The 27240-nt window shown below is 39.5% G+C and overlaps 1 protein-coding gene across 2 annotated transcripts; it reads right to left on the bottom strand.

Moving 5' to 3' along the window:
- Window positions 1-985: 985 nt before the first annotated feature.
- On the bottom strand, window positions 986-24976 carry LOC121329912 (catalase-like). Of its 2 annotated transcripts, none has more exons than XM_041275933.1 (13): window positions 24805-24970; window positions 22751-22922; window positions 15263-15373; window positions 13386-13516; window positions 11869-11973; window positions 11142-11267; window positions 10362-10553; window positions 9550-9702; window positions 5652-5790; window positions 4925-5055; window positions 4541-4648; window positions 3120-3203; window positions 986-1791 (listed from the first exon to the last, which is right to left on the bottom strand). In XM_041275933.1, the coding sequence occupies exons 1-13, from the start codon at window positions 24868-24870 to the stop codon at window positions 1729-1731; spliced, it is 1581 nt and encodes a 526-aa protein (XP_041131867.1). In that variant the 5' UTR covers window positions 24871-24970; the 3' UTR covers window positions 986-1728. The 2 variants fall into 2 exon arrangements, with proteins under 2 accessions (XP_041131867.1, XP_041131866.1); XM_041275932.1 differs by lacking the exon at window positions 986-1791 and adding an exon at window positions 2634-2966 and having other exon boundaries at window positions 3063-3203; window positions 24805-24976.
- Between the last annotated feature and the right edge of the window lie 2264 nt (window positions 24977-27240).

Raw genomic sequence — 27240 nt, 5'->3', positions numbered from 1 at the left:
ATAGGACAACACTGTACTGTCTGCAGTTAAGAAAATATAGGTCTGTACTGAAACTGTACTACTAAGCCCAGCATAACAACTTATATTATTATTCAATATATTACAAGCTTTTTACAAGTAGGTTTACACCTAGCGAACTCCACTCTGAGCTGGTTCTATTTCTTATCAAAGCTTTGTGGTGCAGTTTAATATAGAAAAACACAATATTCTTAGTGGGCATAATGTAAGGGGGATAACCTATGACACAACAGTTTGTGAACATGAAGTAAAACAGGGCATATGACAAAGACCTGGCCAGTGGTTAAAATAAAGTGACAGTAAAACAGTAAATTTGTACTTTAAAATGTAACATTATTAAAGGGACTTGACTAAAGAACAGCTTTGCTTTTCTGTAGGTCCTACAATATCAGAATGTTTATATCCATTTTAAATTGTGACTAGTATTCTGCATAATACTTTAGTAGAATACAAAGTGACTATTCTGTGTATGATCGGGCATACTGTACAATATGAGTTGTGGTAAAGTCCATCATGTAGTACACTGGTGGAATTGTCCCTGAAGACTTCGTGTGCTCCTAGGGATTCCCACCCATGTGTGTAATTATTGGAGATCATTATTCACTTGCAAGGGCTCAAGGGTCTTTTTTCTCAGTTAACAGATTTTTACCAACAATTCAAGGTTTTACAAAAGCTAATTGGTGAGCATTTAACAATTTGCACCACAAATCTGGCCCACTCAAGAATGTAAAAATCTATCATTTTGCATTTGGTAGATACATTTATGTGTTTTAATGCAAGATGGGGCTGTCTGTTTAACATACAGTACTTTGCTTCGCTTTTACAATAACAAAGAACAGAACAGGGCGAGCTGCTTTTCTGATCATCCCAGAGTATTCAATGTTTTTATAGAATTACCTATTTTCATTTTTTTTTTTTTATTGTAAATATGCAATATATGGATGAAGTACCATAGACTACATTCACGTTACTGTATATTTGTTTATTTTAGCTTATTGTAAGAAACGTACAAGCAGAGTTTCATCAAAATGCAGCTACATTGTTATTTATTTTGCTTTAAGCAACATAGCTCAGTTCTCAAAAAACACAGCCAGCTTTAATCCATACATTTGAAAGTAAAACAAGTGATTCAGTTTAGTTTTGATTAAAACCCTTGTGAATGGGTTCAACATGCTATTCAGACACACCGAAAAAATTCAAAAAGCTAATGCAGATTTTTCTTCCCATTTTAGTAAACAAACACCTAGGATCCCTGAAGTGATATAGGCAGAGTTACAATCACAGTTCCAGGCTAACAAGTGATTCAGTTTGCTTTAGACACATTGGGCCTTTTGGACAGTATCAGTGCTGTGCGTGGTTGAAAAAACAAGCGTTGTATATCCCACAGCAGGCAAATGAATTAGGCTGGAGCTGGTCATCTTTGCCTGCTATTTGAAAAGCTATAGTGCAAAACACTCGCTCCACAGATGGTACCAGAGGTCTGTTCTAGCGAATTAATGAAACTCAAAAGAACAAAGATTCAAAACATGTCTGCTACAGAACAGCACAGTCCTTTATGGAATTTATTAAATCTCTGTCTAATACTATGCTGGCTGTGTAGCTTACATCAATACCAAGGCAAGAGTTAGTAGTGGAGTTTCCACAATTAACAGCGTTAATTATTGTTTTTTTGTCCCACGGTAGCAAGGGAACAGGACGAAGGCATCTCGCTCACATCTTGGATTCACGTGCAGTCAGGGACGCATCATTGGGTGCGTAGGTCCGGATCACATTCTGGAGAAAACACAAGAACTTAGAATGATCTGAACCATTTGAATTAGGACTACCCTTACAATGATCTGAAGTATTTGAATTAGGACTGCCTTTACAGTGTTCTGAAGCTTTTGTATTCGGACTGTCCTACACAGCAACCAGACACTTATATCCCATGGTTTCCTATGAAGGTTGCTGTTCTGTTATAACTCAATAATGTCAAAGACAACCCTAATTAATGATACCGTTCTAAAACCATTTACCAATTAAAATACTTTGGCGGTACCCTTGAACCCTTGTCAAAAGTTACCTCTTCATGAACTACAATTATTATTTCGGGTAGCAGTATATACATAAGCAACGGTAAAAAGTTTTAAAGAGAAGAGAAGGATGTTACTGTTCAAATAATGCACTTGACCGCTTGGCCTTTACTGACTCAAGATTTCAGTTATTACCCTCATAACACAGCAATGCCAGTACCCTTAGATAAATGAATGCAGTGCTCCCTGTATACTAAGTTGTAATAGGGAGCCATAGTTCAGTCACTGCGCTATACGCTTTCTGCTTCATAATGCTAGTGTACTAAGGTTTGGAGAATGAAATACACAATGGCAAAATACATAATTAAATAAATACCGGTGATGCCCAGTCTAAGTACACAGCACTTAAGCATGTCTGTACAGATGAATCAGCTGTCTACAGTTAGAGGGTACAAAACATCTTGGCTGGAGTGGCATTGTTCCTTTATAGCTTTGATGACTGTCAGAAAGTCGATTTGCACTGATAATACAATTACAGATCTGTCCATTAAATAAATCAAGATTAAACAATTTAACCATATCACCAAATTTATGACCTCAGTTTTAGGAGGTAATACTTTACATTAAGTGGATTTTAGTGTTAGGGTACATGTTGTGCAGGGTTTCTCCTAGTGAATCTGAGAGAAAATTAAGGGACTGAAGTTTAAATGGAGCTCTGTATACATTACCTCCCCAGCCTGTGTGATGTACTTGTTGGTGTTCATTACCCCTCCAGCCTGCGTGTTGTATTTGTCGGTGTTCATTGTTCATTACCACCCCCCACCCCTCAGCCTGTGCGTTGTATTTCCTGGTGTTTAAATAGAGCTCTGTGTTCATTACTTCCCTAGCCTGTGTGTTGTATTTGCTAGTGCTTATATAGAGCTCTGTGTTCATTACCTCCCTAGCCTGTGTGTTGTATTTGCTGGTGTTTAAATACAGCTCTGTGTTCATTACCTCCTCAGCCTGTGTGTTGTACTTGCTGGTGTTCATTACCTCCTCAGCCTGTGTGTTGTATTTGCTAGTGTTTAAATAGAGCTCTGTGTTCATTACCTCCCCAGCCTGTGTGTTGTATTTGTCCAGCAGGGCCTGGATGCGTGTCCCATAGTCTGGATGAACATCCATGAAGTTCTTCACCTGAAACATACAACCCAGTTTCTCTATAAGCCAACTGCTGCTACCCAGCCCACTTTCAAACAAAGAGCAGACAATGCAGAAAAAAAAATGTCCCATGAAACCAGCATGCCACTTTCATCTGTTCTCTACAATCCAATCTGCAACCGTACAGCACTAATATAACAGGTCTGTACAATTCTAATGTACTGTTGCTGATAACAACAACCAAAGATCTGTGCCTGATTTTAGACCACACAAATAAAACAACAGCAGCAGAATTGTCTGGCAGTTACTATATATTGTTTGTAGCTCGATGTGCAAACTTTGTGAAATTTGATGATTTTTTGTAACATGGTGAATTTGGTTATGCTCAGTTTTAGAATTTTAATTTTATTTTACCTCCCCAGGTACCCCAAAATGCCAGACATCCCCCCCCTCAAAAAATAAATAAATAAAAAAAAAAACTCTTACACCTGTACCAACAGCAGATGGAAAAATACAACTCTTTTCTCAATCTGGTTTATACAGAATGGAACATTTTATGCATTGCTTTTACATTTTTATAAAATCATGAGACACTTTCCTGTATTCTGTTAAAACAATGTGAATGAATGATGAGTGTTAACCAACTGTATACAGGAACAAAAACTAAAGACACACTGCATTAAAGTGTTCCAGAACCCCCTGCAGTGTTGCAAGAATCCCATATAGCAGCCCTATATATATATATATATATATATATATATATATATATATATATATATATATATATATATATATATATATATATATATATATATATATATATAGGGATCAGTTCATATTCCTGATAGTTTCCACATTTTATTCACACATCATAGGTATATTAGGAAATTTACTTTTTTTCAACTCTCAAGAACGTCTGCCCGGAGGAAGCTTACTAAGTTGATGCTCCCCCTGTCATCAATGCTCTAATTGAATGTTTTATTGTTGCAACACAAAACCAGCATTACTGCAGGAGGGAGCATGATGTGGATACACTGTGATCTTTAGAAGAGAAATTCTCTTTCTACTGGCAAACCCTCCCAAGTAAACGTTCAGAAATGTGTTAGCCAGTTGATTTGTGACCCATGATGTGACATTAAAATATTTCAAGAGGAGTCGGCAAAATGTTTAAAAACATAACACTGCGATATGGACAACACGGCAAACAATAAAGGCAGCATAATGTGTATCTTGTAAAGACTGCAGGGTGTTCTGTAACACTAATGTCAGTCTCCAGAAAAAAATAATTCCAGAACAGAACCACTGTCATTACACCAGCCTGACTCCTGAATCCACATCCTGTTTAATGTTTGAATGCATTCGTGTTCACTTACTGCACGTTTCTGGATAAAAAGCTGAGCCCCCTTGAGGTGGCCGGCGATGTTCTCACACAGACGCTGACGCTCTTCTTCGTTTAAAACCTGTGTGTAGAAAGTGCGCACCTGTGTGGAGGAACAGCAGGTAGACAGTTACTTTGATGGGCAGAATCACACAACACAGCTGTGTGCCAAAAGCGTTAGCTATTCATTATCTATAATCGAAACAGGTCACATGACCCCAATATGGCATCCATCTTAGGTCACAGGTTAAAGTGAAGGGTGTCGTTAGATTTTTCACAAGGAGTTTCCACAACAAATTAAATTTGGTTAGAGATATTAACAGTAGTATGTGTGGCAGCTGATACATTAATGCTTAATGAAAGAATGGCTTCTGGTTACCTGGGTCACATTGTCATCGTCTGAGCTGTTAAAGCGAGCCACGTCAGCAGACACCCTGAACTTGGTCTCCAGGAACTGCGGCTGTGAATCCGGGGCGCTGAAGCTGTTGGGGTAGTAATTGGGGGCTCCGCCTGGAACAGGAGAACACAATACAAGAGAATTATAAGGAATGGTTAGTATGCTTCCAGTTGTTCAGGATGCACAGCTCTTATTTCAATGGATATGTACACGTTGGGATCCTTGGCAAGGTGCAATGTTAAAAGGTTTATTGTACAGTTTTGCTTTGTAAATGTAATGTGCCAATATTTTCAGGAATCATTAGGAATTCCTGCAGAGCCGCACTGACTTGAATTTAAACCAGTGCACACACAGAGGGTTCTCATAATCGCACAGGAGTAGGAAAAAAAAAAGAGATTTTTCGAATTGTAGCCAAATGCAATCCAAAATGTCTAGAGAGGCTAGTGTATAAAGCTTGGTGAAGACAGCTGCAAAATCAGGGAAGGTGTGGTGTTTACAATGTAGCGTGCCCTACTAAATTAGCTCAGGTTCACTTCAATGGCATAGAACTAAACAGGTACCATCTATTTATAATGGAACTGCATTTAAAAACCTACACAAAACAATGAATTAAAAAATAAGCAAACAAACAAAGAACATTGCCAATATGTATTTTAAAGCCTTCGTCAGAAATTAATTCCGTCCCAATAAGCCACAGTCAAGCTCTTACCCTGGTTATCAAACATGCACATGGGCCCGTCTCTCTGGTAGTTTGCTACTCGAGCCTTGTAGGGGCAGTTCACAGGGATCTGCAGGTAATTGGCTCCTAGGCGGTGTCTGTGAGTGTCTGGGTATGAGAACAAACGTCCCTGGAAAATCAGGAAAAAATTACGATTTGAAAAACCACCACTAGTCCTGTATACATATGAAGAGGGCTCTACCTGCACCTAACAAATCTGTACTTTCTACAGTTCAGACACTTAAAGAAGCACAATCTAGGGACCAAACTACACAGTAAAACTAACATTCAGAAACTGTTCTTGAACTCCATGTTACCAAAACAAGAAAGCAATAAAGAGTGTGCTAAAACAAACTGTTCATGTAACAAAGCAAGTCCCTAGCAAACTGGGTGGATTCAGGGCCTTATCTGAGCTTAGTTCAGATGTTTAAGTGAATGGCTTAAAGTTTAACAGTAGTAAACTAAACTGAAGCATTGACACCCAAACAGAAACACCACAAACTTTCACTATATTATAAATATATGCAATGTAACCGTTTTATTTTTACATATATGCATCACATATCCATATACTGCTGCACATATATTGTGATGGCGTGTACATTCCGGAACAATACTGGTCAGCTGGGAGGCCGTGGCTGTAAGGAATGTACACTCCATCTGCCTAAAGGTAAAACTAAAGATGGGTTAATTAATAAGCTGGTAAATGATAACTGTGTCTTAAATAAGGGAAACTAGAAGTAATTAAGTCTGGTTTGGAATACACACTTTTGTTTAGCCGAAACCATACTGGTGGCATTAGGACCCAGTAGAGGTTACTGGAGTCAAGACAAACTCCAGGTTAATTCAATAGACTAATTAGGAAACTAATTAATGATGTTTAAAAGGGTGTGTGTATTTTGGCGTGGGGGATAGTAGGAGTTGAGAGAGAGGAGAGACCGAGAGCGAAGAGACGGTACGGTGAGCGAACGGAGAACTCCAAAAGTGAAAGGAGACTTTGTTTTTGAGGGTAAGCAGAATTAGCCTGCCCCTGGTTAGTTTAAAGAGAAAATAAAATACATGTGTTTAGTTTAGGACCCAAGAACGGGATAGGTTTTGTTTGTATTCTGTTTGTTTTGTTTTCGAATAAAACCACGCTCTGGCGTGTTTCATTTTAAGTACGGCTTTTGTTTGGTTTTGTTCAACTATTTTACACAACACAACGTCTTTAACCTGGTGAACGACAGCGAATTCTTTACAATATAAATAAGCAAAATAGGAACATGCATGATCAAAATTAATATTGTTCTTAGTTTGCCATATATAAAGTAATTCGTGCACAGCTAATTTTATTCAAATTCTTCAAATTGAGGTGCTATCCAGAAGGAAATGACATGTTTTGACACAGGTGAAGACACAGTTGGCGTCAAAACACGCTTTATTTTTTGCAGCAATGTTTTAATAATTAAGACATGAATATGTGAAATGAAATACGGAGTGGATCACTTTCTTTAATTAGAAGATGTAACTGGAAGTTTTTGACGAGTGCGCTACCAAACCTGTCTGAGGCTGTTTGACAAGGAAGAGTTTATAATGTTTATAGTCATCACTTGGCTCACTGCTGGCATTAAAATAAGCAGGAAAACCTCAGAATTATATTACAGCAATTCAGAAAACCAAATGTCCAGCAGTTGTGAGAATCATACTTTTCTTCCACTAACACAGCAGTTAATCAGTCTTCCACTAACACAGTAGTTCAGTCTACAAATAAAGGTGTTTGAAAAGACCTGTTCAACTTATTGTTAGCATTCACAATAACAGTTAAAAATATGAAACAGTTTAGTAACAGTCCAGCAATGTCATGGAGAGTAATCCTATGTACAGTACTCCACAAATTTAAGTTTAGCGTTTTACTGGCATTATAATAATAACCAGGATAAAATATGAAATACTGCTAAAGGCGTATGTTAACTGACTCATTGCTCTAAAACAAGTTCACTGCTATATTACCCGATTGTAATTTAAATAGCGCCCCTTTTAATGTAAATGCATAATGAATCCTCTCAATGATTTCTTTCTTTATTCTGCAGGGTTATTTGCAAGATTTAAAAAGAGTGGAGTCTCCAGACAGAATGTCTTTATGAAACCAACGATATATAGTGTGGTGACTACATCCTTTACACAGTAAAGTGATCAATTTCCTTTAAGGACTGTATAGCTAGAAAAATAGTTTTGATCTCATTTCTTCGTCGTCAGAAAATATAATTCAATTAAGAAACGGCCCTGGTTTAAATGGCTAATTACAGCTTCATTAAAGGCAGGTAGCTTGGAAAGAAATAAACTAAACAATAATGAATTACGCAATTAATTTAGCTTACTTACTTCAGCGCAGTACCTTAGGCCTTAGTTTTTCAGCACAGAAGAATGCAGTGCTTTGCCATTGTTGCCGTCTTATTTGATTATTTATTCTCTACGTGTTTACGACTGGCATTATGATATTTAATGGTATTGACTCGTGCATGATCACATGAACTACAGCAAAACTAAGAATACTGTCACACCATCTTATAGATTTTAGCTCTGTCTTACTGAAACGCTGCTTTTTTTTTTCTTTGTTGGTGCAGCCGCCATATTGAGTTTCAGCAGAGACATGGAGTGAATTCACATGATGAATAAACTCGCAAAAAAATGAAAAATTACTATACACTTAAATGTGTATTTCCGACCAATGTGGTGATTACATTTTTACCAGTTTTAAAACAACTGAGATGATTTCTGAAATGGCAGTTTTTTCAAAAGCAAAAAAAGTGTGAATATTGTGATTTTTTATTTGTTTACCAGAGCATTTCTACTTCTAAATAATGCAGGAAGATTGTGCTTCACTGATTTTAGTATTCAACTATACGACGAGTTACCAAAACTATAAAGTTCATGAGCAGCACGAGAGAATCATCAGACGCCTGCTTCGCCCACCCTGTACCAGTAGATTCGCTGGTGCCCGAGCGAGCGCTGCACAAATGTGACGTGCATTTTCACAGAGGGAAATCAATCAGCTGCAAGATAGACAGAAATATGTTTATGTTAATGCTTTGTAAGAATGGTCTCAAAATAATAGGTTTACCTCTAGGGGCTGGAGTTTCGATTGAGGTTGCTATTTATCATAATAACTTGTGAAAGTTAGTAAATTGAGTGCGAAGTTTCCAATTACTGCAAAAAATGCATGCAATTTAGACTTCGAGGGAATGCTAATCACACTTGATTTGCTTTGCTCCAGTTTTACTTTATTCCTGAATAAACTCTTTTGATTGAAGTTACCTGAAGATGACTGACTTATTATTTTTAAGAACAAAATTGAACCTTACAATTCTATCTGTCCATAAATATTCCACATGTACAAAAACATCCACGATAGAATAAGATGATAAGCCCTATAAAGATGTGATATCTGCAAAAGCAGCCAAGTTATATTGGGGCAAAGTTTGCTCCAAAGGGAAATTAGAATGGAAACAGTAGCTGTGCCTCCCTGTACAAGGTTAAGGGTAACATTGGGTTTTAACACCTCTTGACAGATTAATTTGCTGTCATTTAAGCAGTGTCCTGAAGTAATGCATGAAATAAATACCAGCCAAATTAACCAATCCTCTTTACAGAGAGGCAGAGTCATTCCAACTCTCCACTCTAAAAAGCACCTAAAAGGATTTTGGACCAAGATTACAAAATATAACAAATAGTTTAAACTTGTGTGGTTCAGGCCATCGGATATGCCAGCACTCCACAATTCTGTCAGAACTGCATCTCTCTTGTATATGTCTGTTTACATTCCATACTACACGCTCTGATCGGTGAGTACAGGGATTCACATCGCCATGAATGAGTGAAACGGTCGTCAAGGCAAGGCTGCATCACTTACCTGCAGCATCTTGTCAGGGCTGGGCTCAATGCCAGGGGGCATGTTGCTGGGGTCGAATGCCAGCTGCTCCACTTCTGCAAAATAGTTTACAGGGTTTCGGTTCAGCACGAGTTTCCCCACTGGGATCAGAGGGAAATCTTTATGAGACCAAACCTGAGGGAGCAACCAGGAGAGGTTTTAGAGTCCAGACAACAGAGAGACGGGGATGTTACCACAGCAGGGCAAAGTCTGAAAACATGAAGGGAAAGGGTGCTGCTCAGCATCGGTATCATCATGTTCCTGGTGACACAAGCACTATAATGATGCACAGTCAACTCTCATTAAAAAAACTATAATACATTCAGAAAGTGTAGGACTAAACCCTCTGTCAATTTCACATTAAACAAAAAAGAAACAAGGAAAAGTAGCATGCAGCATATGGGGAATTGAAAGAGAGGGGGACGTACAGGAGACAGACAGAGCAACAGTTTGAAACTTCTAAATCCATGACTGCACATATTCCTGATGTTGGTGCTGGGAGATCACCTTTGTATTCTGCCCTCAATACAAGTCACAATTCTTGTAAATATTACGGTTGTCACAATTCATCATGTATAAATGAAATTCAATTTCTTCTTTGAGATGTCATCACAACATATAGTACATGACAGATTGAAAGTACCAGATTACAAACATCTTAACTTTACCAGTTTTATTGACTGGGCACCCTTATCATACTGACAGAATCACTTATACAGCAAACTCAGAAATGGGTCCCCTGTCATAAGTATACCAGTAGACAGCCAGTAGCAGTGCTGCTCCAGTGTCTGTACCTTGGTCAGGTCGAAGGGGTTCCAGCGGAACTTCTCTGCCTGCTCGAAGGTCATGACCTGGATGAAGAAGCTCCAGGAGGGGTTATTGCCGTTGGCGATGGCGTTGTACAGGTCCTGGATGCCGTAGTCAGGGTTTGTGGAGGACAGGCGGCTGGCCTCATCCACCGGGATGTTCTTAATGCCCTGGTCAGTCTGAAACCAACACATCAGTGCTGCATTCAACGATAATTCAAACTGGGGTCTTATTCTGATGCAAAGCACACAAACAACTCACATGAATGAAATCGAAGTAACTTATTTGTATTCTTTTTTTACCCAAATTTAGAATGTAAAGTTAAGTTCCTTCACTGCAGCAATTCCCAACAGCAGCTGAGGAAAACAGAAGGTCAGTGGACATCTTCCAATCCCAAGCCAATTGCCTCTTTACACCCAGGAAATAGAAAGCTGATGTCGGCGAGTTGCCAGCCTCTGGAGGGAATAAGGTCGGCTGTATGAGGAGCAACAGTTCCACACGGTTTTGCTTCCTTAACCCACAAGAGCACCACAGCCAATGTGGCGCTCCCTCTGGAATTCCTATCAAGGACCGACAGCTTATGACTCACCCTTGCACCACCCACCCATGCCCTTACCAAGTGAGCAACTCAGGGACCCCTAACAGTTCAACTTTGTTGGCATTAGGGAATTCAAACAGATGCCCTTGTACAACTTCTGCTGATTTCACACAGCAAATTCATACATTTCTTACCCATCCAATACCTAGAATGCCCCCCATGTGTATACCTTGAAGTGGAATTTGCAGTAGACGGCCTCCCCAGCCTTATTGACCAGCTTGAAGGTGTGGGAACCGTAGCCATTCATGTGTCGGTGTCCATCTGGAATTCCACGGTCGCTGAACAGGAAGGTGACCTGCATGTGGAGAGGAGAAACAAACTATAGTGCTACTCTGTATCTGAGAACAGTGTGTTCAAAATCAAGGGTCAAATTCAAACTTACAAGAAAATGGTGTGAAATACATACATATTTTTCTCCCAGTTAAAGCAATGGCATAGAATATTATTATATTATAATATATTGGTAAGATATAATGCAATTTTATATATTTTCGAAGTGTAAAAGCTTAAATCTCATACACCATGTATATGTAATATATAAATACATTTAAAAAATGAATAAAAAGTTATTTCATATAACATGTATTGCTGGCAATAGAGTTGAGGAGTAGATTAACATGGGTTAAAGCACTTTTAAAAACGACCTATTTTTTGGGGTGATACTTGCAATAATAACCGAAATACTGCAAACTTAAAGAAACACAATTGCATAAGCAGTTAAAAAAAAAAAAAAACGTAAAAATACAAGGTGCAATGCATGCAAGAAGTGTACTCCCAATAACCTGTGTTCAGGACGTCCTTTTGAAAGTTTCATTAGACTTGCAGTAGTGTCACGTACCTATGGGTGCCTCCACTGTTTCCTTGTTAGCAGGGAACTGAATGGAGCATGACAATACCTGATGCAGGGACTCAGGCCGCAGGCTCCAGAAATCCCACACCATGTCTGGGTCCTTCAGGTGGGTCTGCGGGTTCCTCTTCTGAGAGTGGATAAAGGAAGGGAACTGTGGAGAAACATGACACAGTGAGACAACTACAGCAGGCAGGGGGGGACACATTTAATTGGGGCACTGCTCCACACTCATTTAAGTTGTGCTACTTTGCCCACGCTGAAAATGTAAGCATCATACACAAAAACGCAAACATTTAAATACATTTTAAAAAGGGAGACACGTCTTTTACATTATGTTTGAACTAGAAATGAGAGTTTTTGTGAAGAAAAAAGCATCATCGGTAGCATACATGAAGAGGTATGTGGACATGAAGTAATATGAAATGTGAAAAAGAGCTACACGATTGAAATATACAGAGGTTAAAACAACATGCCAGTGTAACCACCTGGTATGGAACTGAGAGAATCACTGTCAAGACACAGACAGCGAGCATTTTGTGTTATCAGTGGGGGTCAGAGGTTAAAACAATGTGGCACTGAAAAAGTTAATGTTCATTGGACAGCAACTGCAATGGAACTTCATTACCAAGTCATAGAATATTACTGTGTAACAACTATAAAACCCAAAGTCAAAGCATGTAGCCTGTCCCATTAATACAGTCAGATAAACAGCATGGTTAATGTTCACACAACTAAGAGCTAACCAAGTCTGGTTTCTGGAAGCAGTTTCCCCACAACAGCTCAGGAGAACTGTAGGTCAGTGGGCGCCCTTTGATCCTCAATCCAATCGCTAAAACTCTGTGAATCCATGAGATCAGTAAACAGTGTACCACAGTGAAAAGCAAACAAACCACATGTTCACTGCAGCACTATATACACAAGTTTGTTTGATTAACACGTAGGTCAGAGACCGAGACAATTTTCAGAGGCCACTTCATGGAATTTATACTTTATTAATCTGTGATGTATTCAGGGTTAAAAACCAACGATATTGTGGTAAAACTTAAGAGTCCTAATGTAAACTTGCTAGTCCTTATGTGAAGTGCCTACATTGGAATCAACAACAGTTGGGGTCCCTAAAAATATTTTATTTTCCTAAAAAATAAACATAAATTTAGTATAAAAACTATAAATTTAGATCAATCGCTTGTTTGCACTTGTTACTGAGCGACTATTGTACTGTGTGCTGAGAAACTGACATGGTCACCAGATCTTTTCTCTCAGCTGTGTCACATTGTGCTTCTGCAGACAGTATATGCAAAAACCTAGCATCCATCTGTATGTGATATGCAGACAGATAGTCAAAGGGACAGACATACGCCCCCCAGAGTTCTCAGTAAATTAAATAAATGTTAATGTTAACACCAAGTTTCATGACAACTGGATAAGCGGTTCTCCAGATCTATGCAATGTGAAGTGTGGCACCGGTACGTCTGACCATCTGCCAGGGGTTCATGAGCAGCAGCGGCGCGGATCATTGTTCCCTGTGTACAGCTTGAGGAACATGCCAAACATGTTGCTCACCAGTAAGGGGTCCCGGATGAAGAAGATGGGGGTGTTGTTCCCAGTGAGGTCCCAGTTTCCTTCTTCTGTGTAGAACTTCACTGCAAAGCCGCGAGGATCCCGCACAGTGTCTGCAGAGCCAACCTCTCCAGCTGTGGGAACACACAGGAATCAGACACGCCAACACAAAAACAACAAAGTGCCAAGTTAGGGGTTTCCTAACATCATGGGGCACTTTCATGAACACACGCATTGCTCTAAATATACAATGAAAGCTCAGTATCATGATCACCTGCCTTCACCACTAGCCATGTTGTTGTTGCTGAATCACTGGGATCCTTGAAGAGCCAACTTGAAAGTTCTGAGATCCACCAGCTACTAGAACCAGGAAGAGCAGTGATGGACCCAGTGTTTATACCCTTAGATTCTAGAACTATGTGGACGAAGGAATGTCCTAACCAAGTTTCACCAAAATAGTGTAAGTGGTTCTCAGACCAGGTGGTATTTCTAAGGGTCACGGGGCTTACGCAGGACAACTAACTAGAATTTATTTTTAAACGGTATTATATATCATCTCTAAACCACTGTGCATAAATATAAAATTTTTGTTTAGCAGCTCAAAGGATAGTATAGATTTCGACTCTGATATTAGGGTGGGGGAAGCTGGCGTCTGGCAATTCTGCCTATGGAGAGAAAAATGAAGGAAGAAAACAGAAGTCCACGGAAAATTAGAGTCTCTGGGTCAGTTTTATGTTGGCTTTAATAAAAAGTTTGATTGTAAGTTTATATTTTTTCACCGTTATCAGAGATTTCCCAATTTTTGTGAAATGTGCCCATTGTTGTGTAATATGTAGTTCCCCGGGAAAATTTCCATTTCTGAATGAACAGTGTAAATATACATATTTATCATGTATAAAATACAGTAAACATTTGCCTTATTGATGAACTACCTGCTGTTACACTGCATTAAGCACCTGGCAGCCCGTTTAGTTTGCATCCGTCTGGTAAATGACTGAACACTTCATAAAGTGGCAGAATTTCTTTAAAACGTCTTCAACAAAAAAAAGACACCAGTTGCATCAAAGATCGGAAACACTTCTCTGTCCGGTACAAGGGGACCTTTCAAATGTCAGTTGTTATTTTTACATATAAGGTTTTTATTTAGTTTTGTAATTAAGTTTATTCTGCCTTTTACTGCAAATGTGATGCCATTCAGTAGAGTGAAAATTGTAAAGGTGTTCTTGAGCTGAAACCTCCAGACAGAAACAGTACAGTTAAATAAAAACAGTTGAAAACCATGCTCTAGATCTTGCTTCTTACAACATGTTTTTCAGATGTTGTAAGAAGCTACTTGTGAAAGACAGCAAATCAACACACAAAATAACTAACACTGACACTGTGTTAAACTGAGAAAGAAGTGTTGGCACTGGAAAAAGAGCCCTGACATTCTCAATACAAGCTAGGGATGGATATTAAATTGAGCAATATAAACCCTATGCCTCACACAGCTTAATAAAACCAAGTCTTAAAATGATTTTTGCTAACAAAAAAATTTATGTACATCAATTCAACATGTAGGTCTCAGATACGTAGTTTTAAAAACAGTTTTGGTTTAAAAACACGGTCATTACATGATTTGCTGTCAAAAAGATGCTTGACCCTAAACTGTGGAGGTGAAAAGTAAGTGAGAGTGTAACACATTTCCCGTCCCGGAAAGCAACCTGAGAACTATTTTATTTAATAAAGTACCTGAAGTTTTAAATAATAATAAAAAAAAAACCCTGAAATTCTGCATTTGAGACTTCTATTGTGAACAGACGTGCATGTCCGGTAACAACTGTGCAAGTATTCTGTTAGCTGCAAGCACGTTACTAAAGCTGTGACTGTGCTCTCCTTACCCACGGTGGAGAACCTCACTGCGGCGGGTGTCCTCTTGCCAATGTGCTCGAATATCTTGGCCTTGGTGTACTTGGTGATGTCATGGGTCACCTCCAAGTATCCAAACGCTCCTGCAGACGAGACAGAAAGATCACTCCACCACTCCTTCACTCCACTACTGGAGCCTCCTGGCCTGTGCAAGAGGAAACATTTAGCCTGCTCTCCTCAATGCTTGACAAATTACTACCAGTGCAGTAAACGAGCATGTCAGAAACACACATCCCTCCCCTGGCTGTAAACTGGAGCTTTGACTGTGGTGAAAAAGGTATGACTTGTTCATATATCAGCAGTACAGAATAATAATAAAAGGGTACATTTTGACCTTCAAAGGTTTGGAACACTTTTCTGAACCAGCAATGGTACTAACTCGCATAATTTACTGGTGACATCACCATAGCTACTACTTTATATTTGATTGAAAATCCTATTCTCTTACAGGTACTCCTTATAAATGGAATAAAACATTCACATATAGTTTAAAAATGCTATATGTAACAGTAATCGTGTTTTTATCATTTAAATTTGAAAAAGTACACGTTTATGTACACATAGTTGACGGTGCTTGCTAATATAGTAAGCTTGCACTGCAGCAGCACCTTACTGCTGCCAATTAAAATAACTACAGCTGACTCAGGCAAAACAAAGCTTTATTTAAGAGCCACCCTTCCTAGCAGGTTATCAGTTACATTTTCCTACTTTAATAGTACTACTACTTGCAGTTTGCACTCAACTCATTTTTGGTCACAGGGACATTGAACAAAAAAAAAAAAAATCCCAAACAGCAGATGGGTTTTGAGACATTTCTTTCAATACAGCTTATGCTATCCAATGTTAGAAATGAAAGTTCTGCCTGTGGATAACACGAGCTGGAGGGGCGGACGGTGCTCAGTTTTTGGAAAAAAAAAAAAGTAACAGTGTTAGTGTTTCATATTTATACTACCACAGCCCTTCTCTTACAATGCATTGTACACAAAGTATTCAGTACATGTTTTACTAAAGCAATACAACCGCTATAAGTACTTTTTGATTTTTTTGTATCTTTTAAGTGTAATTCACATCTATTGGACAGTAAATACTAAACAGACACAATTGGTCCAAATTAATTTAGTATTCACTAAAACCAGCCAATCCATACTTTGCATTGACGAATGCAACCAATCTTGCAAGTTACCTGCAACTGCCGAGAGCCAATTACAGACTGTCAGCTTGACTGGACTCACAGACATGCCATCTTTCAACAGCAACAAAATGAGACACGTAGTTCAGTAATATTGCTCCATGCATCTTATATATACAGGGCGAGGCAATCCACACACAGGCAGAGGGCGGGCGCAAGGAGCGTATATCGGGCTTATGTCCTTGTATGCGATTACGTCACTTACCAGCCCTGCTGCTGCCTTCCCCCGTGCACGCTACAATATATTATATATATGAGAAAGGCTTTGGCTGATGGTAGAAACATGATGAGTTAGGAGGCATTTTAGTATTCACACATTGTCAAATGGTTTCTGTTAACAGAGAAAAAAAGAACTTCAAACCTTTGAACACAGCCCTAGTTAACACCAAGTTTCATGGCAATTTTCATGGCAATTGTTATCCACATATATGGAAAAATGTGAACTGCAACATCCGTACAACAGCATCCACTCGATCCTCTTCGTAGGGGACTTCGTCCCCAGTCGGGGAGAGTAATGTTCAGTTTCAATACAGTCTTTTCAACACTACAGGGGCACCCTGGCACAGGCTAGAAGGATGCGATTACACATGACGTACAGTGCCATAGTCTCTGTCCTTGAATAGGTATGTTGAGTTGGAAAAGTGAGGCATGTGGCAATAAACCAGAGATCAGTATTGAAAACTAAATAACGAGTGAAACGTGGATAACATAATTGAGAGGAACGGTAGATCCTCGCGCCAAGTTATTAGCGAAGTGCGAGAACTGCCAGTGACTAACTATACAGCAAGGATAGTTTATGTGTTTTCAGGGTATTGGCACAGCAAAAGTAAATCAGCCAGAAGCACTAAATTTGTAGTTCCCAACACTCCTAGGTGAAATGTAGAAAAAAAAGTAAATACCTGCCATGCAGTATAAGAAATAAGTCACCAAAGTAAGGTAAAAATGTCCTTTTAAAAAAACATCTTTTTTTTACAGACCCCAGGCACTTTTATTTACGCATATGTAGATTACAGGGCAGCCCAGTTTAACTGACAATTAACTTTTGTCAACATGGAAATGTACTAGGAAACACATTTATTTTGACGTCTATCATTTATATTAAACGATTTATTGACATTTTAAAAACTTAAAACTAAAACAAAAAAACAACTTTATATTAAATGATTTATTTCTGTTTTAAAATATAACATTTGCCTGCATAAATATCTTTCTTTATATAAATAAATAAATAAAAAATGGTATGGTGTACGTGGGATTTTACCCTATAACCCTCAGTTAGCAAGCGTGTTGTGTTGACTGTCAAGGGCTGTTCACACCGGACGCGTTTCCACGTCGGAGGTATTGCTTTTTGGCCGCAAGTCTTCCATGAAGGCCAGTTCTGACCAGACTTCTCCGGAGAGTAGGTGGGTGTACCAGGGTACCACTGTTTTCTGCCAATTCTGAGCTGATGGCATGTGCCTGACATCTTCCGATTGCGAAGGGAAGTTAGCATGATGTGTCTTTCATCTGCTGCAGTAAGTTTCCTTGGCCGACCACTGCGTCTACAGTCTTCAACGTTGCCCGTTTCTTTGTGCTTCTTCAAAAGAGCTTGGACAGCACATTTGGAAACCCCTGTCTGCCTTGAAATTTCACCTTGTTAGCTGAGTTTGGTTGTTCCTCACCCAGTTTTATTCTTCCTACACAGCTGTTTCTGTTTCAGTTAACGATTGCGTTTCAACCTACATATTGAATTGATGATCATTAGCACCTGTTTGGTATAATTGTTTAATCATACACCTGACTATATGCCTACAAAATCCCAGACTTTGTGCAAGTCTACCTAAAAGAATTGATTCTGTTTTGAAGGCAAAGGGTGGTCACACCAAATATAGATTTGATTTAGATTTTTCTTCTGTTCACTCACTTTGCATTTCTTTGATAAACATAATCTATTAGCATATCTATTTTTGAAAGCATTCTTACTTTACAGCATTTTTTTCACACCAGCCTAAAACTTTTGCACAGTACTGTGTGTGTATCTATATTATATATATATATTATAAAACCTAATTTTACCCCCCCCCCCCCCCCCCCCACACACACACACACACAATCATTAGGGGGAGGGGTTGTTAATGGGTTTTATAGGCAAATGTTTTGTTACAAACAAAATGTGCTTTTACAAAAAAATTGTTAAATATTTAAAAGAGACAAAAGACTTTTAAAAATTGAGATATTTTCTCTGAGTTTTGTCTGGTTTGCTGGGTATAGGCAAAGAGAGTGTGAGTTAAATGAATCATTATGCATTGATATTATTGAGCATTATACACATTATTAAAAAATACAACTACTATCATCCCATCATATCAAACTTTTGGGGGGGACGGGGGACTGTAAACGCAGCAACAATAAGATCAGTGGTACTGTGCATTTACAACACAATACTTGGAACAATGAACAGCAAACAATAAAAGATAATTGCGATCGCCCTGCTCTACCGGAGAAAGAAAAAAAAAGTAAGATCGCTGTGGGTCCATGACATCGCCCAGAAAAGAAAAAGTTGCGTTGAATATCATTGGCTGATACAGGAGCTCCGGTTTGATGAAGGCAAGACCGCCTTCATTGAAAACAATTGTTACTACCGCACCGCGTCCGGTGTGAACGCCCCTTCAGCACTACACAATTTAGGGCCGTTCACACCGGGTGCTGCGCAGAAAAACAATTGTTTTCAATAAAGGCGGTGACGGGAAGCGGCACTGCAGATCGGCATGCAGGAGATCAAATATTTACAACTTTCACCGCACCGCGCCGTTAGCTACCAGCAACCAATCAGGGGAAAGCAGGAGGCTCCTTTGCGAGGAAAAAAAAAAAAAAAGTACAGTGGAGGAAAAGCTTGTGGTTCTGATTTCTGATTTTCCAGAGCTGTATTATACAACATCAAGTAGGTCTGAAATCTGCCTTCATCAAACCGGCGCTCCTGTATCAGCTGATGATATTTGTCATAACTTTTTCTTTTCTTGGCGATGTCATGGACTCACAGCAATCTTATTTTTTTTCTTTTTCCAGTAGAGGAGGGCGATCGCAATTATCTTTTTTTGTCTGCTGTTCATTGCTCCAGGTATTGTGTTGATATGCACAGTACTGCTGATTATTGCTACATTTACAGTCCCTTCCCCCAAAGTCTGATATGATGGGATGATTATCTTCCTGAAGAATTAAGGACTGCTCAACTAGCCGTAATCCTGACGGAATGGCATGCCTCTGAAGTATGCTATGATAGCCGTGCTGGTTGAGCTTGCCATGGACTTGGTAAAGATCACCAACTCTTGTCACCAGCAAAGCAACCCTAGACCATAACACTGCCACCTCCTTGCCTGACAGTGGGAACCACACATGCAGAACTCATGCGCTCACCCTCTCTGCGTCTTACAAATACTCGGCGGTTGGACTCAAATATTTCAAATTTGGACTCGTCGGTCCATAAGAACGACTTCCACTCCTCAAACGTCCAGTTTCTGTGTTTTTTGGCCCAGGCAAGTCTCTTCCTCCTATTCTGAACTCTTAACAATGGTTTCTTTCCAGCAATTCTTCCAGTTAGGCCAGCTTCACGCAATCTCCTCTGAACAGTTGATGTTGAAACATCTGTACTTCTAGTAGCATTTAGCTGAGCTTTTATTTCAAGGGCAGTTAATCACCGGTTTTACAGACTTGTGACTCGAATGAACTTGTTCTCCGATTCTAAGGTCACCCTTAGCCTGCCTGACCTTGTTCGGTCCTCATGAGTGCCAGTTTCTTCAAATCGTTTGATGATCTTGGCCACAGCAGTTACAGACACTTGCAAAGTTCTTGCGATTTGTCTTAAAGATTGACCTTCACTTCTTAAAGTAATTACAGACTTATCTTTTTTCTTTGCTTAACTGAGCGTATTTTGCCATTTTTTTGCTCCCTTACATTCAGGAATGGCAAACTTGTGCCTATGCTACCTATATTTATAGTAATCATGGACCCTCATCTGTTAACAACAATTGGTGCCAAAAGGTTAATCAGGTAACATGCTAGTTAACTCAGAGAACATCTAACAAAACACTTTTATACTTAGACCCAGTGTTCTAACACCGTGTTATACACATTTCAGACTTTTAACTGACTTGGGCTTCAGACTGAAATCCCCTTGCTTTGGGTGACCATTTCATTGAAATTGACAACATTTACATTTTCATTTAAAAATTAAATTTTTGAATGCAATTCACTTATGATTATCAGCTTAAAGAAGTACACGTATCATATAATGAAATATTAAGTGTTTATAGACAGGTTTATACAGTTAAAAGCATAATCATGAAAAACCTGGTCTCAAGCAGGTCTACTCAAATTTTTGACCGTGTGTGTGTGTGTGTGTGTGTGTGTGTGTGTGTGTGTGTGTGTGTGTGTGTGTGTGTGTGTGTATATATATATATATATATATATATATATATATATATATATAAACAAACACTTTTTTTTTTTTTTTTAGTAACGCTATTTGTGGTCCCTACTGGACAAAAGGGAACGTTTATTTCTAAGAATTAGCCAATTCTGAAGGACAGCCTATATATTTGGTAAAAGTAAAACAAATAAATATTGAAATAAATGAATACATAGACATTTCTTTCTTTCATCTTGATACATTTATTTCTTTTTCACTATCAGATATAAACATGAAAAGAAAATAAATACTCAACGGTTCTTGTTCAATTGTATATTAGTGAAGATGTTTGTACATATAAGCCGTCATGCTTCATATATACATATTTTTTTACTTTCAAATTAAAAAATATAGTGGAACGACCCGGACAATTGCTTTGTTGCAGGAGTTGTTGTCTGTTCAGTTTGTCAGGAATTCTCTGTAGTTTCAAATAATTTTGAGAATTCAACACAATCTCCCTGAATACTACTTCCTAAACATGAAAACATTACAATATTAGCGCTCGAGCCCCCCCAAAATGTGCCAGAACAGAATGAATTAAGAATAACATACAGCAGAAGCCTGTTCATCCGAACAGCTGCAGAATACAGCAATGGTTTGTATTAATGAGTGTTCAGATGCTTACAAAAACAGCAATACTACATATACTGCACTCTAAAGGGTTATTTAAAAATGAGTACTTTTCTGATAGCCCCACTCTGCAAAGCACATCTGACAGCGGTACTGAAGCATTATATACTTTAAACGTAAAACTGATTCAGACAAGAGAAGCACGGTGTGTTTATTTGTATGCACATACATATCAGTTTGTTGCTTTCAAATTTTTTTTTTTTTAAACATAAAAAAAGACTACAAACTGAATACAGTACTGAAAAAAAGTTTCAATACTATTCTCAAAACAGCAGGATGTATTCCATAAGTGCTGTTGGTCCCACAGTTTTATGCTTATACATTTGTGTAGATATGTCCCCCAAAACAACAACAAACATAACATTTTAAATTAAATAAGCGATAATACAGTATCACGTCTTAACAGCTGTCTAACTAGGGTTCCACCTGTAATTTGCAACTTGCGTTTCTTATCAATAAATTCACATTTACTATTTTAACTGTCTTATCTCTTCATACAACATAAAACGTTTTTACTGAACTAAAAAAAAAAAAAAAGATTATATAACATGGCTAGGCAAAGATCTGCATGCAGCCGTGAATGCTAGGGCATCTGCACAGCAAGCTGCATTCGAAGCATGTCTAGGGTTTGATTCCCACACAGAGTATATACTGCAAACTTTAAAAAAAAAATAAAATAATGTAAATGTATTTTATTTACGTAACACATTTTAGATGTGAAAAAAATGTGTTGATATGAATAACACTCATTGAACATACATACTTTTGCACACAACTAATGTGCATATATGAATATGTATAATTTACACACACACACATACATATATATATATATATATATATATATATATATATATATATATATATATATATATATAATTTATCACATCTTGATACTTTGAATGCTATGAAAATTGTCTAATTATAACTTTGCATTCAAATGCTTTTGCCATTAAAAACACAAGCAGTTAGTGGAAACAAGTGGGGCAACCTTAGCCCTTAGCCCCCACTGCTTTTACAGTTGTGCCTATTTGCTTGGTGCTGGCCAAGGTTTCCCCAATGGTTTCTTGAAACTTGGCTTGTGTTTTTGATAGGGGATGTTTTTTTGTTCCAGATTATTAATACTCTAAACCCTTTTAGAAATGCGTGTTTAGCTCAGAATTCAGGAGAACTAGAACCTGCCTGCACTGTACCCACCTGCCCCCTTAGCGTGCACCACTCTCTCTGGGATGCGCTCCCGGTCAAAATGAGCCATCTCATCAGTGAACACCACGTCCTGGACCAGCAGGGGGCCCCGCGGGCCGGCCGTCAGCGAGTTCAGCTTGTCCCCCACGGGCACGCCTGCACCGGTGCTCATCGTGTCCGCTCTCTGGAAAACACAGGGCAGGCACCCCATCAAACTCACTGGGTCTAGCGCATGCCTGTTTAGTAAAAGCATTTTCTTTTGTGTGCCAGCTGCAGAGAAATGGGCAGGCAAAATGATTGGACAGTTAATTCATGACTATAGAGGATGTACTTGTTTACAAGGAACAGTATGTGCATATATTGGACATTGATACATTGTAAGTGAAAAATATATAATAATCAGGGTGATCTTGGAACAGCTTTCCTTTAGACTGCATTATGAAAAATATATAATAATCAGGGTGATCTTGAAACAGCTTTCCTGTAGACTGCATTATGGAAAATAAATAATAAATCAGGGTGATCTTGGAACAGCTTTCCTGTAGACTGCATTAACTGCACAAAACAGCCAGCTCCTGTTCCCTTTGCCCTGGATAGATATGCTTCTTATACAACAGTGTGGACTGCTGGGCAAAGTTCAAAATCAAGTCTTTCTGAAACCCCTGAGTCAGCAAACCAGGCTCTGAAAGCAACGTGCTTCTGGAGATGTACTGCATACTGCAACACCACACACTTCTACACTCTGCTTCAAGGAGGGCATACTTCAACACTGTGCTTCAACAAGGAATTTTTTTTTTATTTTTATTTTGCTCCAAGCAGAAAGACAGCCAGCATAGCATCATCGGAGACAGAACCACAAAAAAAAAGCAAATAAAAAAAAAAAAACACAGCAAACTTGGAAGCCAGTACCAAGTAGGTAACAGGAAAGTCAGCAACATCCCCAGGTACTGCTGTGAATACAAATCCAGAGCTATTTCAGTTTACACTTTGCCACCTCACAATAAATTACTTTGGAAGTTTACAGTAAAACTATAGATTCGTTCTTAACCCTGCATAGCAGAATTATTGTCTCAAACAAGCTTGACCAGTGCTGGTCATTGCTGCAATTCCCAGCAGTACTTACTGCACGACAAACATGACAAATATTACATAGTACTAAATTGGGGTTATACAACACGGTTCTATAAGGCTCTAAAGTTTTCAATTACAGCACATTAGACACGAGCTGTGTTGGGAACGGTTCGGTTCATTTAACATACAGCTGTCAGGTAAAAGTATGTATTTATTTTAAACTGACGTGTTTAACCCTGTTGTGAATTCCTGCAATGACCAGCCCTGGTCAAGTTTGTTTCAAGATAGGAGCATTCTGGTTGGTTATGAAGGGTTACGAATAAACAGGCCTAACTACACTATTAAATGCATGCTTTACAGTATATTAACTACATGACCCTGATATTTCATTTCTGTTATCAGTTCAAATATTATATAATGTGTATTAATGGCTCAGTGCTGATAGTGAGGGTGCCCTGTGCACTGCACTTCAGTCTGAGCTACAAAGATAATGCTTCACCAGAAAATTCGACAACAACAAATTGCACATATGAACAGGAATGACATTAAAATGCAGATGAAATCCCTCGAAGATAAATGGCTCCGAATGTGTTTTTAAATGAACACCCCCTATCGAGTAAGAAAGCAGTAAGAAATATCGCTAATGAGAGTGACCAGGAGCAGTGCATTCGTCAATAGGTCAGCACAATCAAAACAGAAAACCGGTCGATTCAGCACTTTACCAAGAAGATCTATAACAATGTAATGTATTTGCCGTACACCGCAAGTGAATAATTCCAGTCACGTTAAACTTGTGTTTGTAAAGATTATCAAAACAGAATGCTTAACCACCATTTAATTTACAATGTCACATTTAGTCACCCTTTCTCTCCATTTCATCATCGAGTTTCTCGCATGTTATCGCTGGCCTACACCCGCTTTAAGGTCAAACCTATCTTTCTGGCGCCCCAAGCTCTTCCCTCCATGCAGTGTGTTTACAGCGCCCTGGGTATTACCTGGGCTCCCCTTTTCTCCTTCCACATTTTCATCTGGTCGGACGCTTTGTCTCGGTTCCCCGCCATTCTACAAATGCGATTTTTAAACGACACGGATATTTCAGTGCTGTTTCTCTTCCTTCCGCTGTGTTTTTGGTCCTTCTGAACTTTAGCACAGAAATGTCTTCTGCAGACAGTCGCCGCCCAGCCTCACGCCCCTTACACTCCGATTGGCAGGAAAACATCAGTCACATCCAGGCATCGCGGCTATTGGTGTAGTGCAATTCTATAACGTCGCTTGCGTCTTACCACGTGGGATTGTTTTGATAAAAGTGGACTGGCAGATCGTTGGCGGGTTTTACTGCCATCTTTTAACATGTCATAGTTATATTAATACCCGTTCAGGATTCTATTTGGCTGTACAAAACGTGCACACACACAATGAGTTCATTTAGAAGTGTGGACAGGCATGGTTTTTAACCACCTTTACCACCTTTTCAACCAAGCTTTACAAAGGTGATGATTTGATCATGTGGCTGGATAAACCACATTTGGACTGTAAGGGCTGCTGGGTATGAATCACCCCAGATTGCACAGAACACCTGTCTGTGGTTATCTGCAGATTACGCCAATAAATAAGTGGTTATTTCAATACCAGTGGATTCACCGGTGCTGTAAAATGCTCTAAAAATCCAACAATAAACTTGCACAGTAATAGTGCAGTTTTCACCATTTTTTCTATGGTTATACTCTGCATTTACTATCGTTTTATATGCTTTATCATACCTCTCTGTGCTTTACAATGCTTATCTATACTTTCACTATGCTTTATTACACTTTGCTGTGCTTTTACTGTGGGGAACTTTAATAAGGAGACTTAAGTCCCCTAAGTGTTTTGAACCAGCATGTCTATCTCAATAGCAGCAAACCACCAGCTTGGACAAGGACAGACTGGAAACACAAGCACTCATTTGCAAATAAGCTGTCTTTGAATATGAATCATTACCATAACCGTGGTTCCCTAAAAGAGAATGACAACCATTATCGAATGAGAAGAGCCTCTCTGACCGTCAATCACTGAGCATATATAAAAAAAGCTGCCCTATCAGGGCCCTGCTGCTCGAAAACAGAGGTAAGCTGGGGACACGACCTCAAAGGGTAATGGTTGTCATTCTCTTTCAGGGAACCAGGGTTATGGTAATAACCTAAAGTTTCCTTTCAATTCGAATGACAACCATTACCGAATGGGAAAGCTGTACCAAAGCTGTCGTGGCTCCAGATTACCGACAATACAGCCCCACAGCGATAGCCTCAGAGCCCACATGACGCCTAAGGGCATGCTGTCTGCAACACTCTACAGCCCAGAGAGGGTTTTGCTCAGTTTGCAACATCAAGGCGGTAAAAACGCACAAATGTCTGACTACCTGTCTATGTAGCAGCATTGCATAACTCATCTAAGGAGGCACTATGAAGGAAAGCCCACGAATTTATCTGGCCCCTGGTAGAATGAGCCATAATAACCCCTGGTAACGGGGAGTCCATCTGTTCATACGCCAAGCGTATCGCATCTGCCACCCAGTGGACTAGACGTTGCTTTGATAGGGCTTGACCTCTACAGCGGGACCCTTAGCAGACAAACATCTGGTTGGGCTGTCTCCAGGACGCGGTCCTATCCAAATAACAGTGCAGAGCCCAAACTGGGCATAGCATGTGCTGTCTACGATCCTCCTCTGACTTGTGAAGGGGAAGTCTGAAAGTTCCGGTGCCATAATAGCCCTTCCGCTTGGCTCAGGAGGTCCTTGCTCAGCGGGAGCTGCCACGGCTGATCCGACAACATGTCAGAGAAGAGAACAAACCAGGGGCGTCTCGGTCATCTGGGTGCAACCAGCAAAACCTGTGCTCTCTCCACCCTGATCCTCTCCAGTGTCAGGGGTAATAATGGTAGCGGATGGAACACATACAATAGCCCCTTTGGCCAGGGGTGAGCTAGTGCGTCTATCCCCAAGGGGCCCCAGTCTCTCTCCATGGAGAACCATCGGGGGCAATGAGTGGACTCGGCTGTGGCAAAGACGTCGACTCGTGCAGTACGAAACCTCTCCCAAATCTGTTTCACCACTTGAGGATGCAGCCTCCATTCCGAGCTATCTGGAGCTCTTCTGGACAGGAGATCTGCTGCCTTGTTGTCCACACCGGGGAGGTGAACTGCCCTGATGGAACGCAAGTTTCTGTGCATCCAGGATAGGAGTCTGTGTGCTGCGTGGTGAAGGCCCGGTGAGCGCAGGCTGTCTTGGTGATTTATATAGGCTACCACTGTAGTATTATCCATCTGGACTAGCACATGTTTGTGCGCTAATTGCTGGTGAAAATGGGATAACGCCAGGCTCACTGATTGTAGCTTTTACGCATTTATGTGCGCTTGCTGCCAATGTCCCTTCCACTGACCTCTTATTCCTCTCC

This window comes from Polyodon spathula, chromosome 17 (genome assembly GCF_017654505.1).
Source record: "Polyodon spathula isolate WHYD16114869_AA chromosome 17, ASM1765450v1, whole genome shotgun sequence".
Lineage (NCBI taxonomy): Eukaryota > Metazoa > Chordata > Actinopteri > Acipenseriformes > Polyodontidae > Polyodon > Polyodon spathula.
This window is presented reverse-complemented; position numbering and strand designations above follow the sequence as displayed.

What these genes read in the sequence shown, in the direction of transcription:
- LOC121329912 (XM_041275932.1), bottom strand. Translation starts at nt 24,870, where the DNA reads ATGGCGGGGAACCGAGACAAAGCGTCCGACCAGATGAAAATGTGGAAG. An exon ending in GGCCTGAGTCCCTGCATCAG is followed by an intron (nt 11,268 to 11,868) that starts GTATTGTCATGC and finishes CTCCACATGCAG; the next exon opens with GTCACCTTCCTGTTCAGCGA. An exon ending in ACTGCAAATTCCACTTCAAG is followed by an intron (nt 10,554 to 11,141) that starts GTATACACATGG and finishes TGTTGGTTTCAG; the next exon opens with ACTGACCAGGGCATTAAGAA.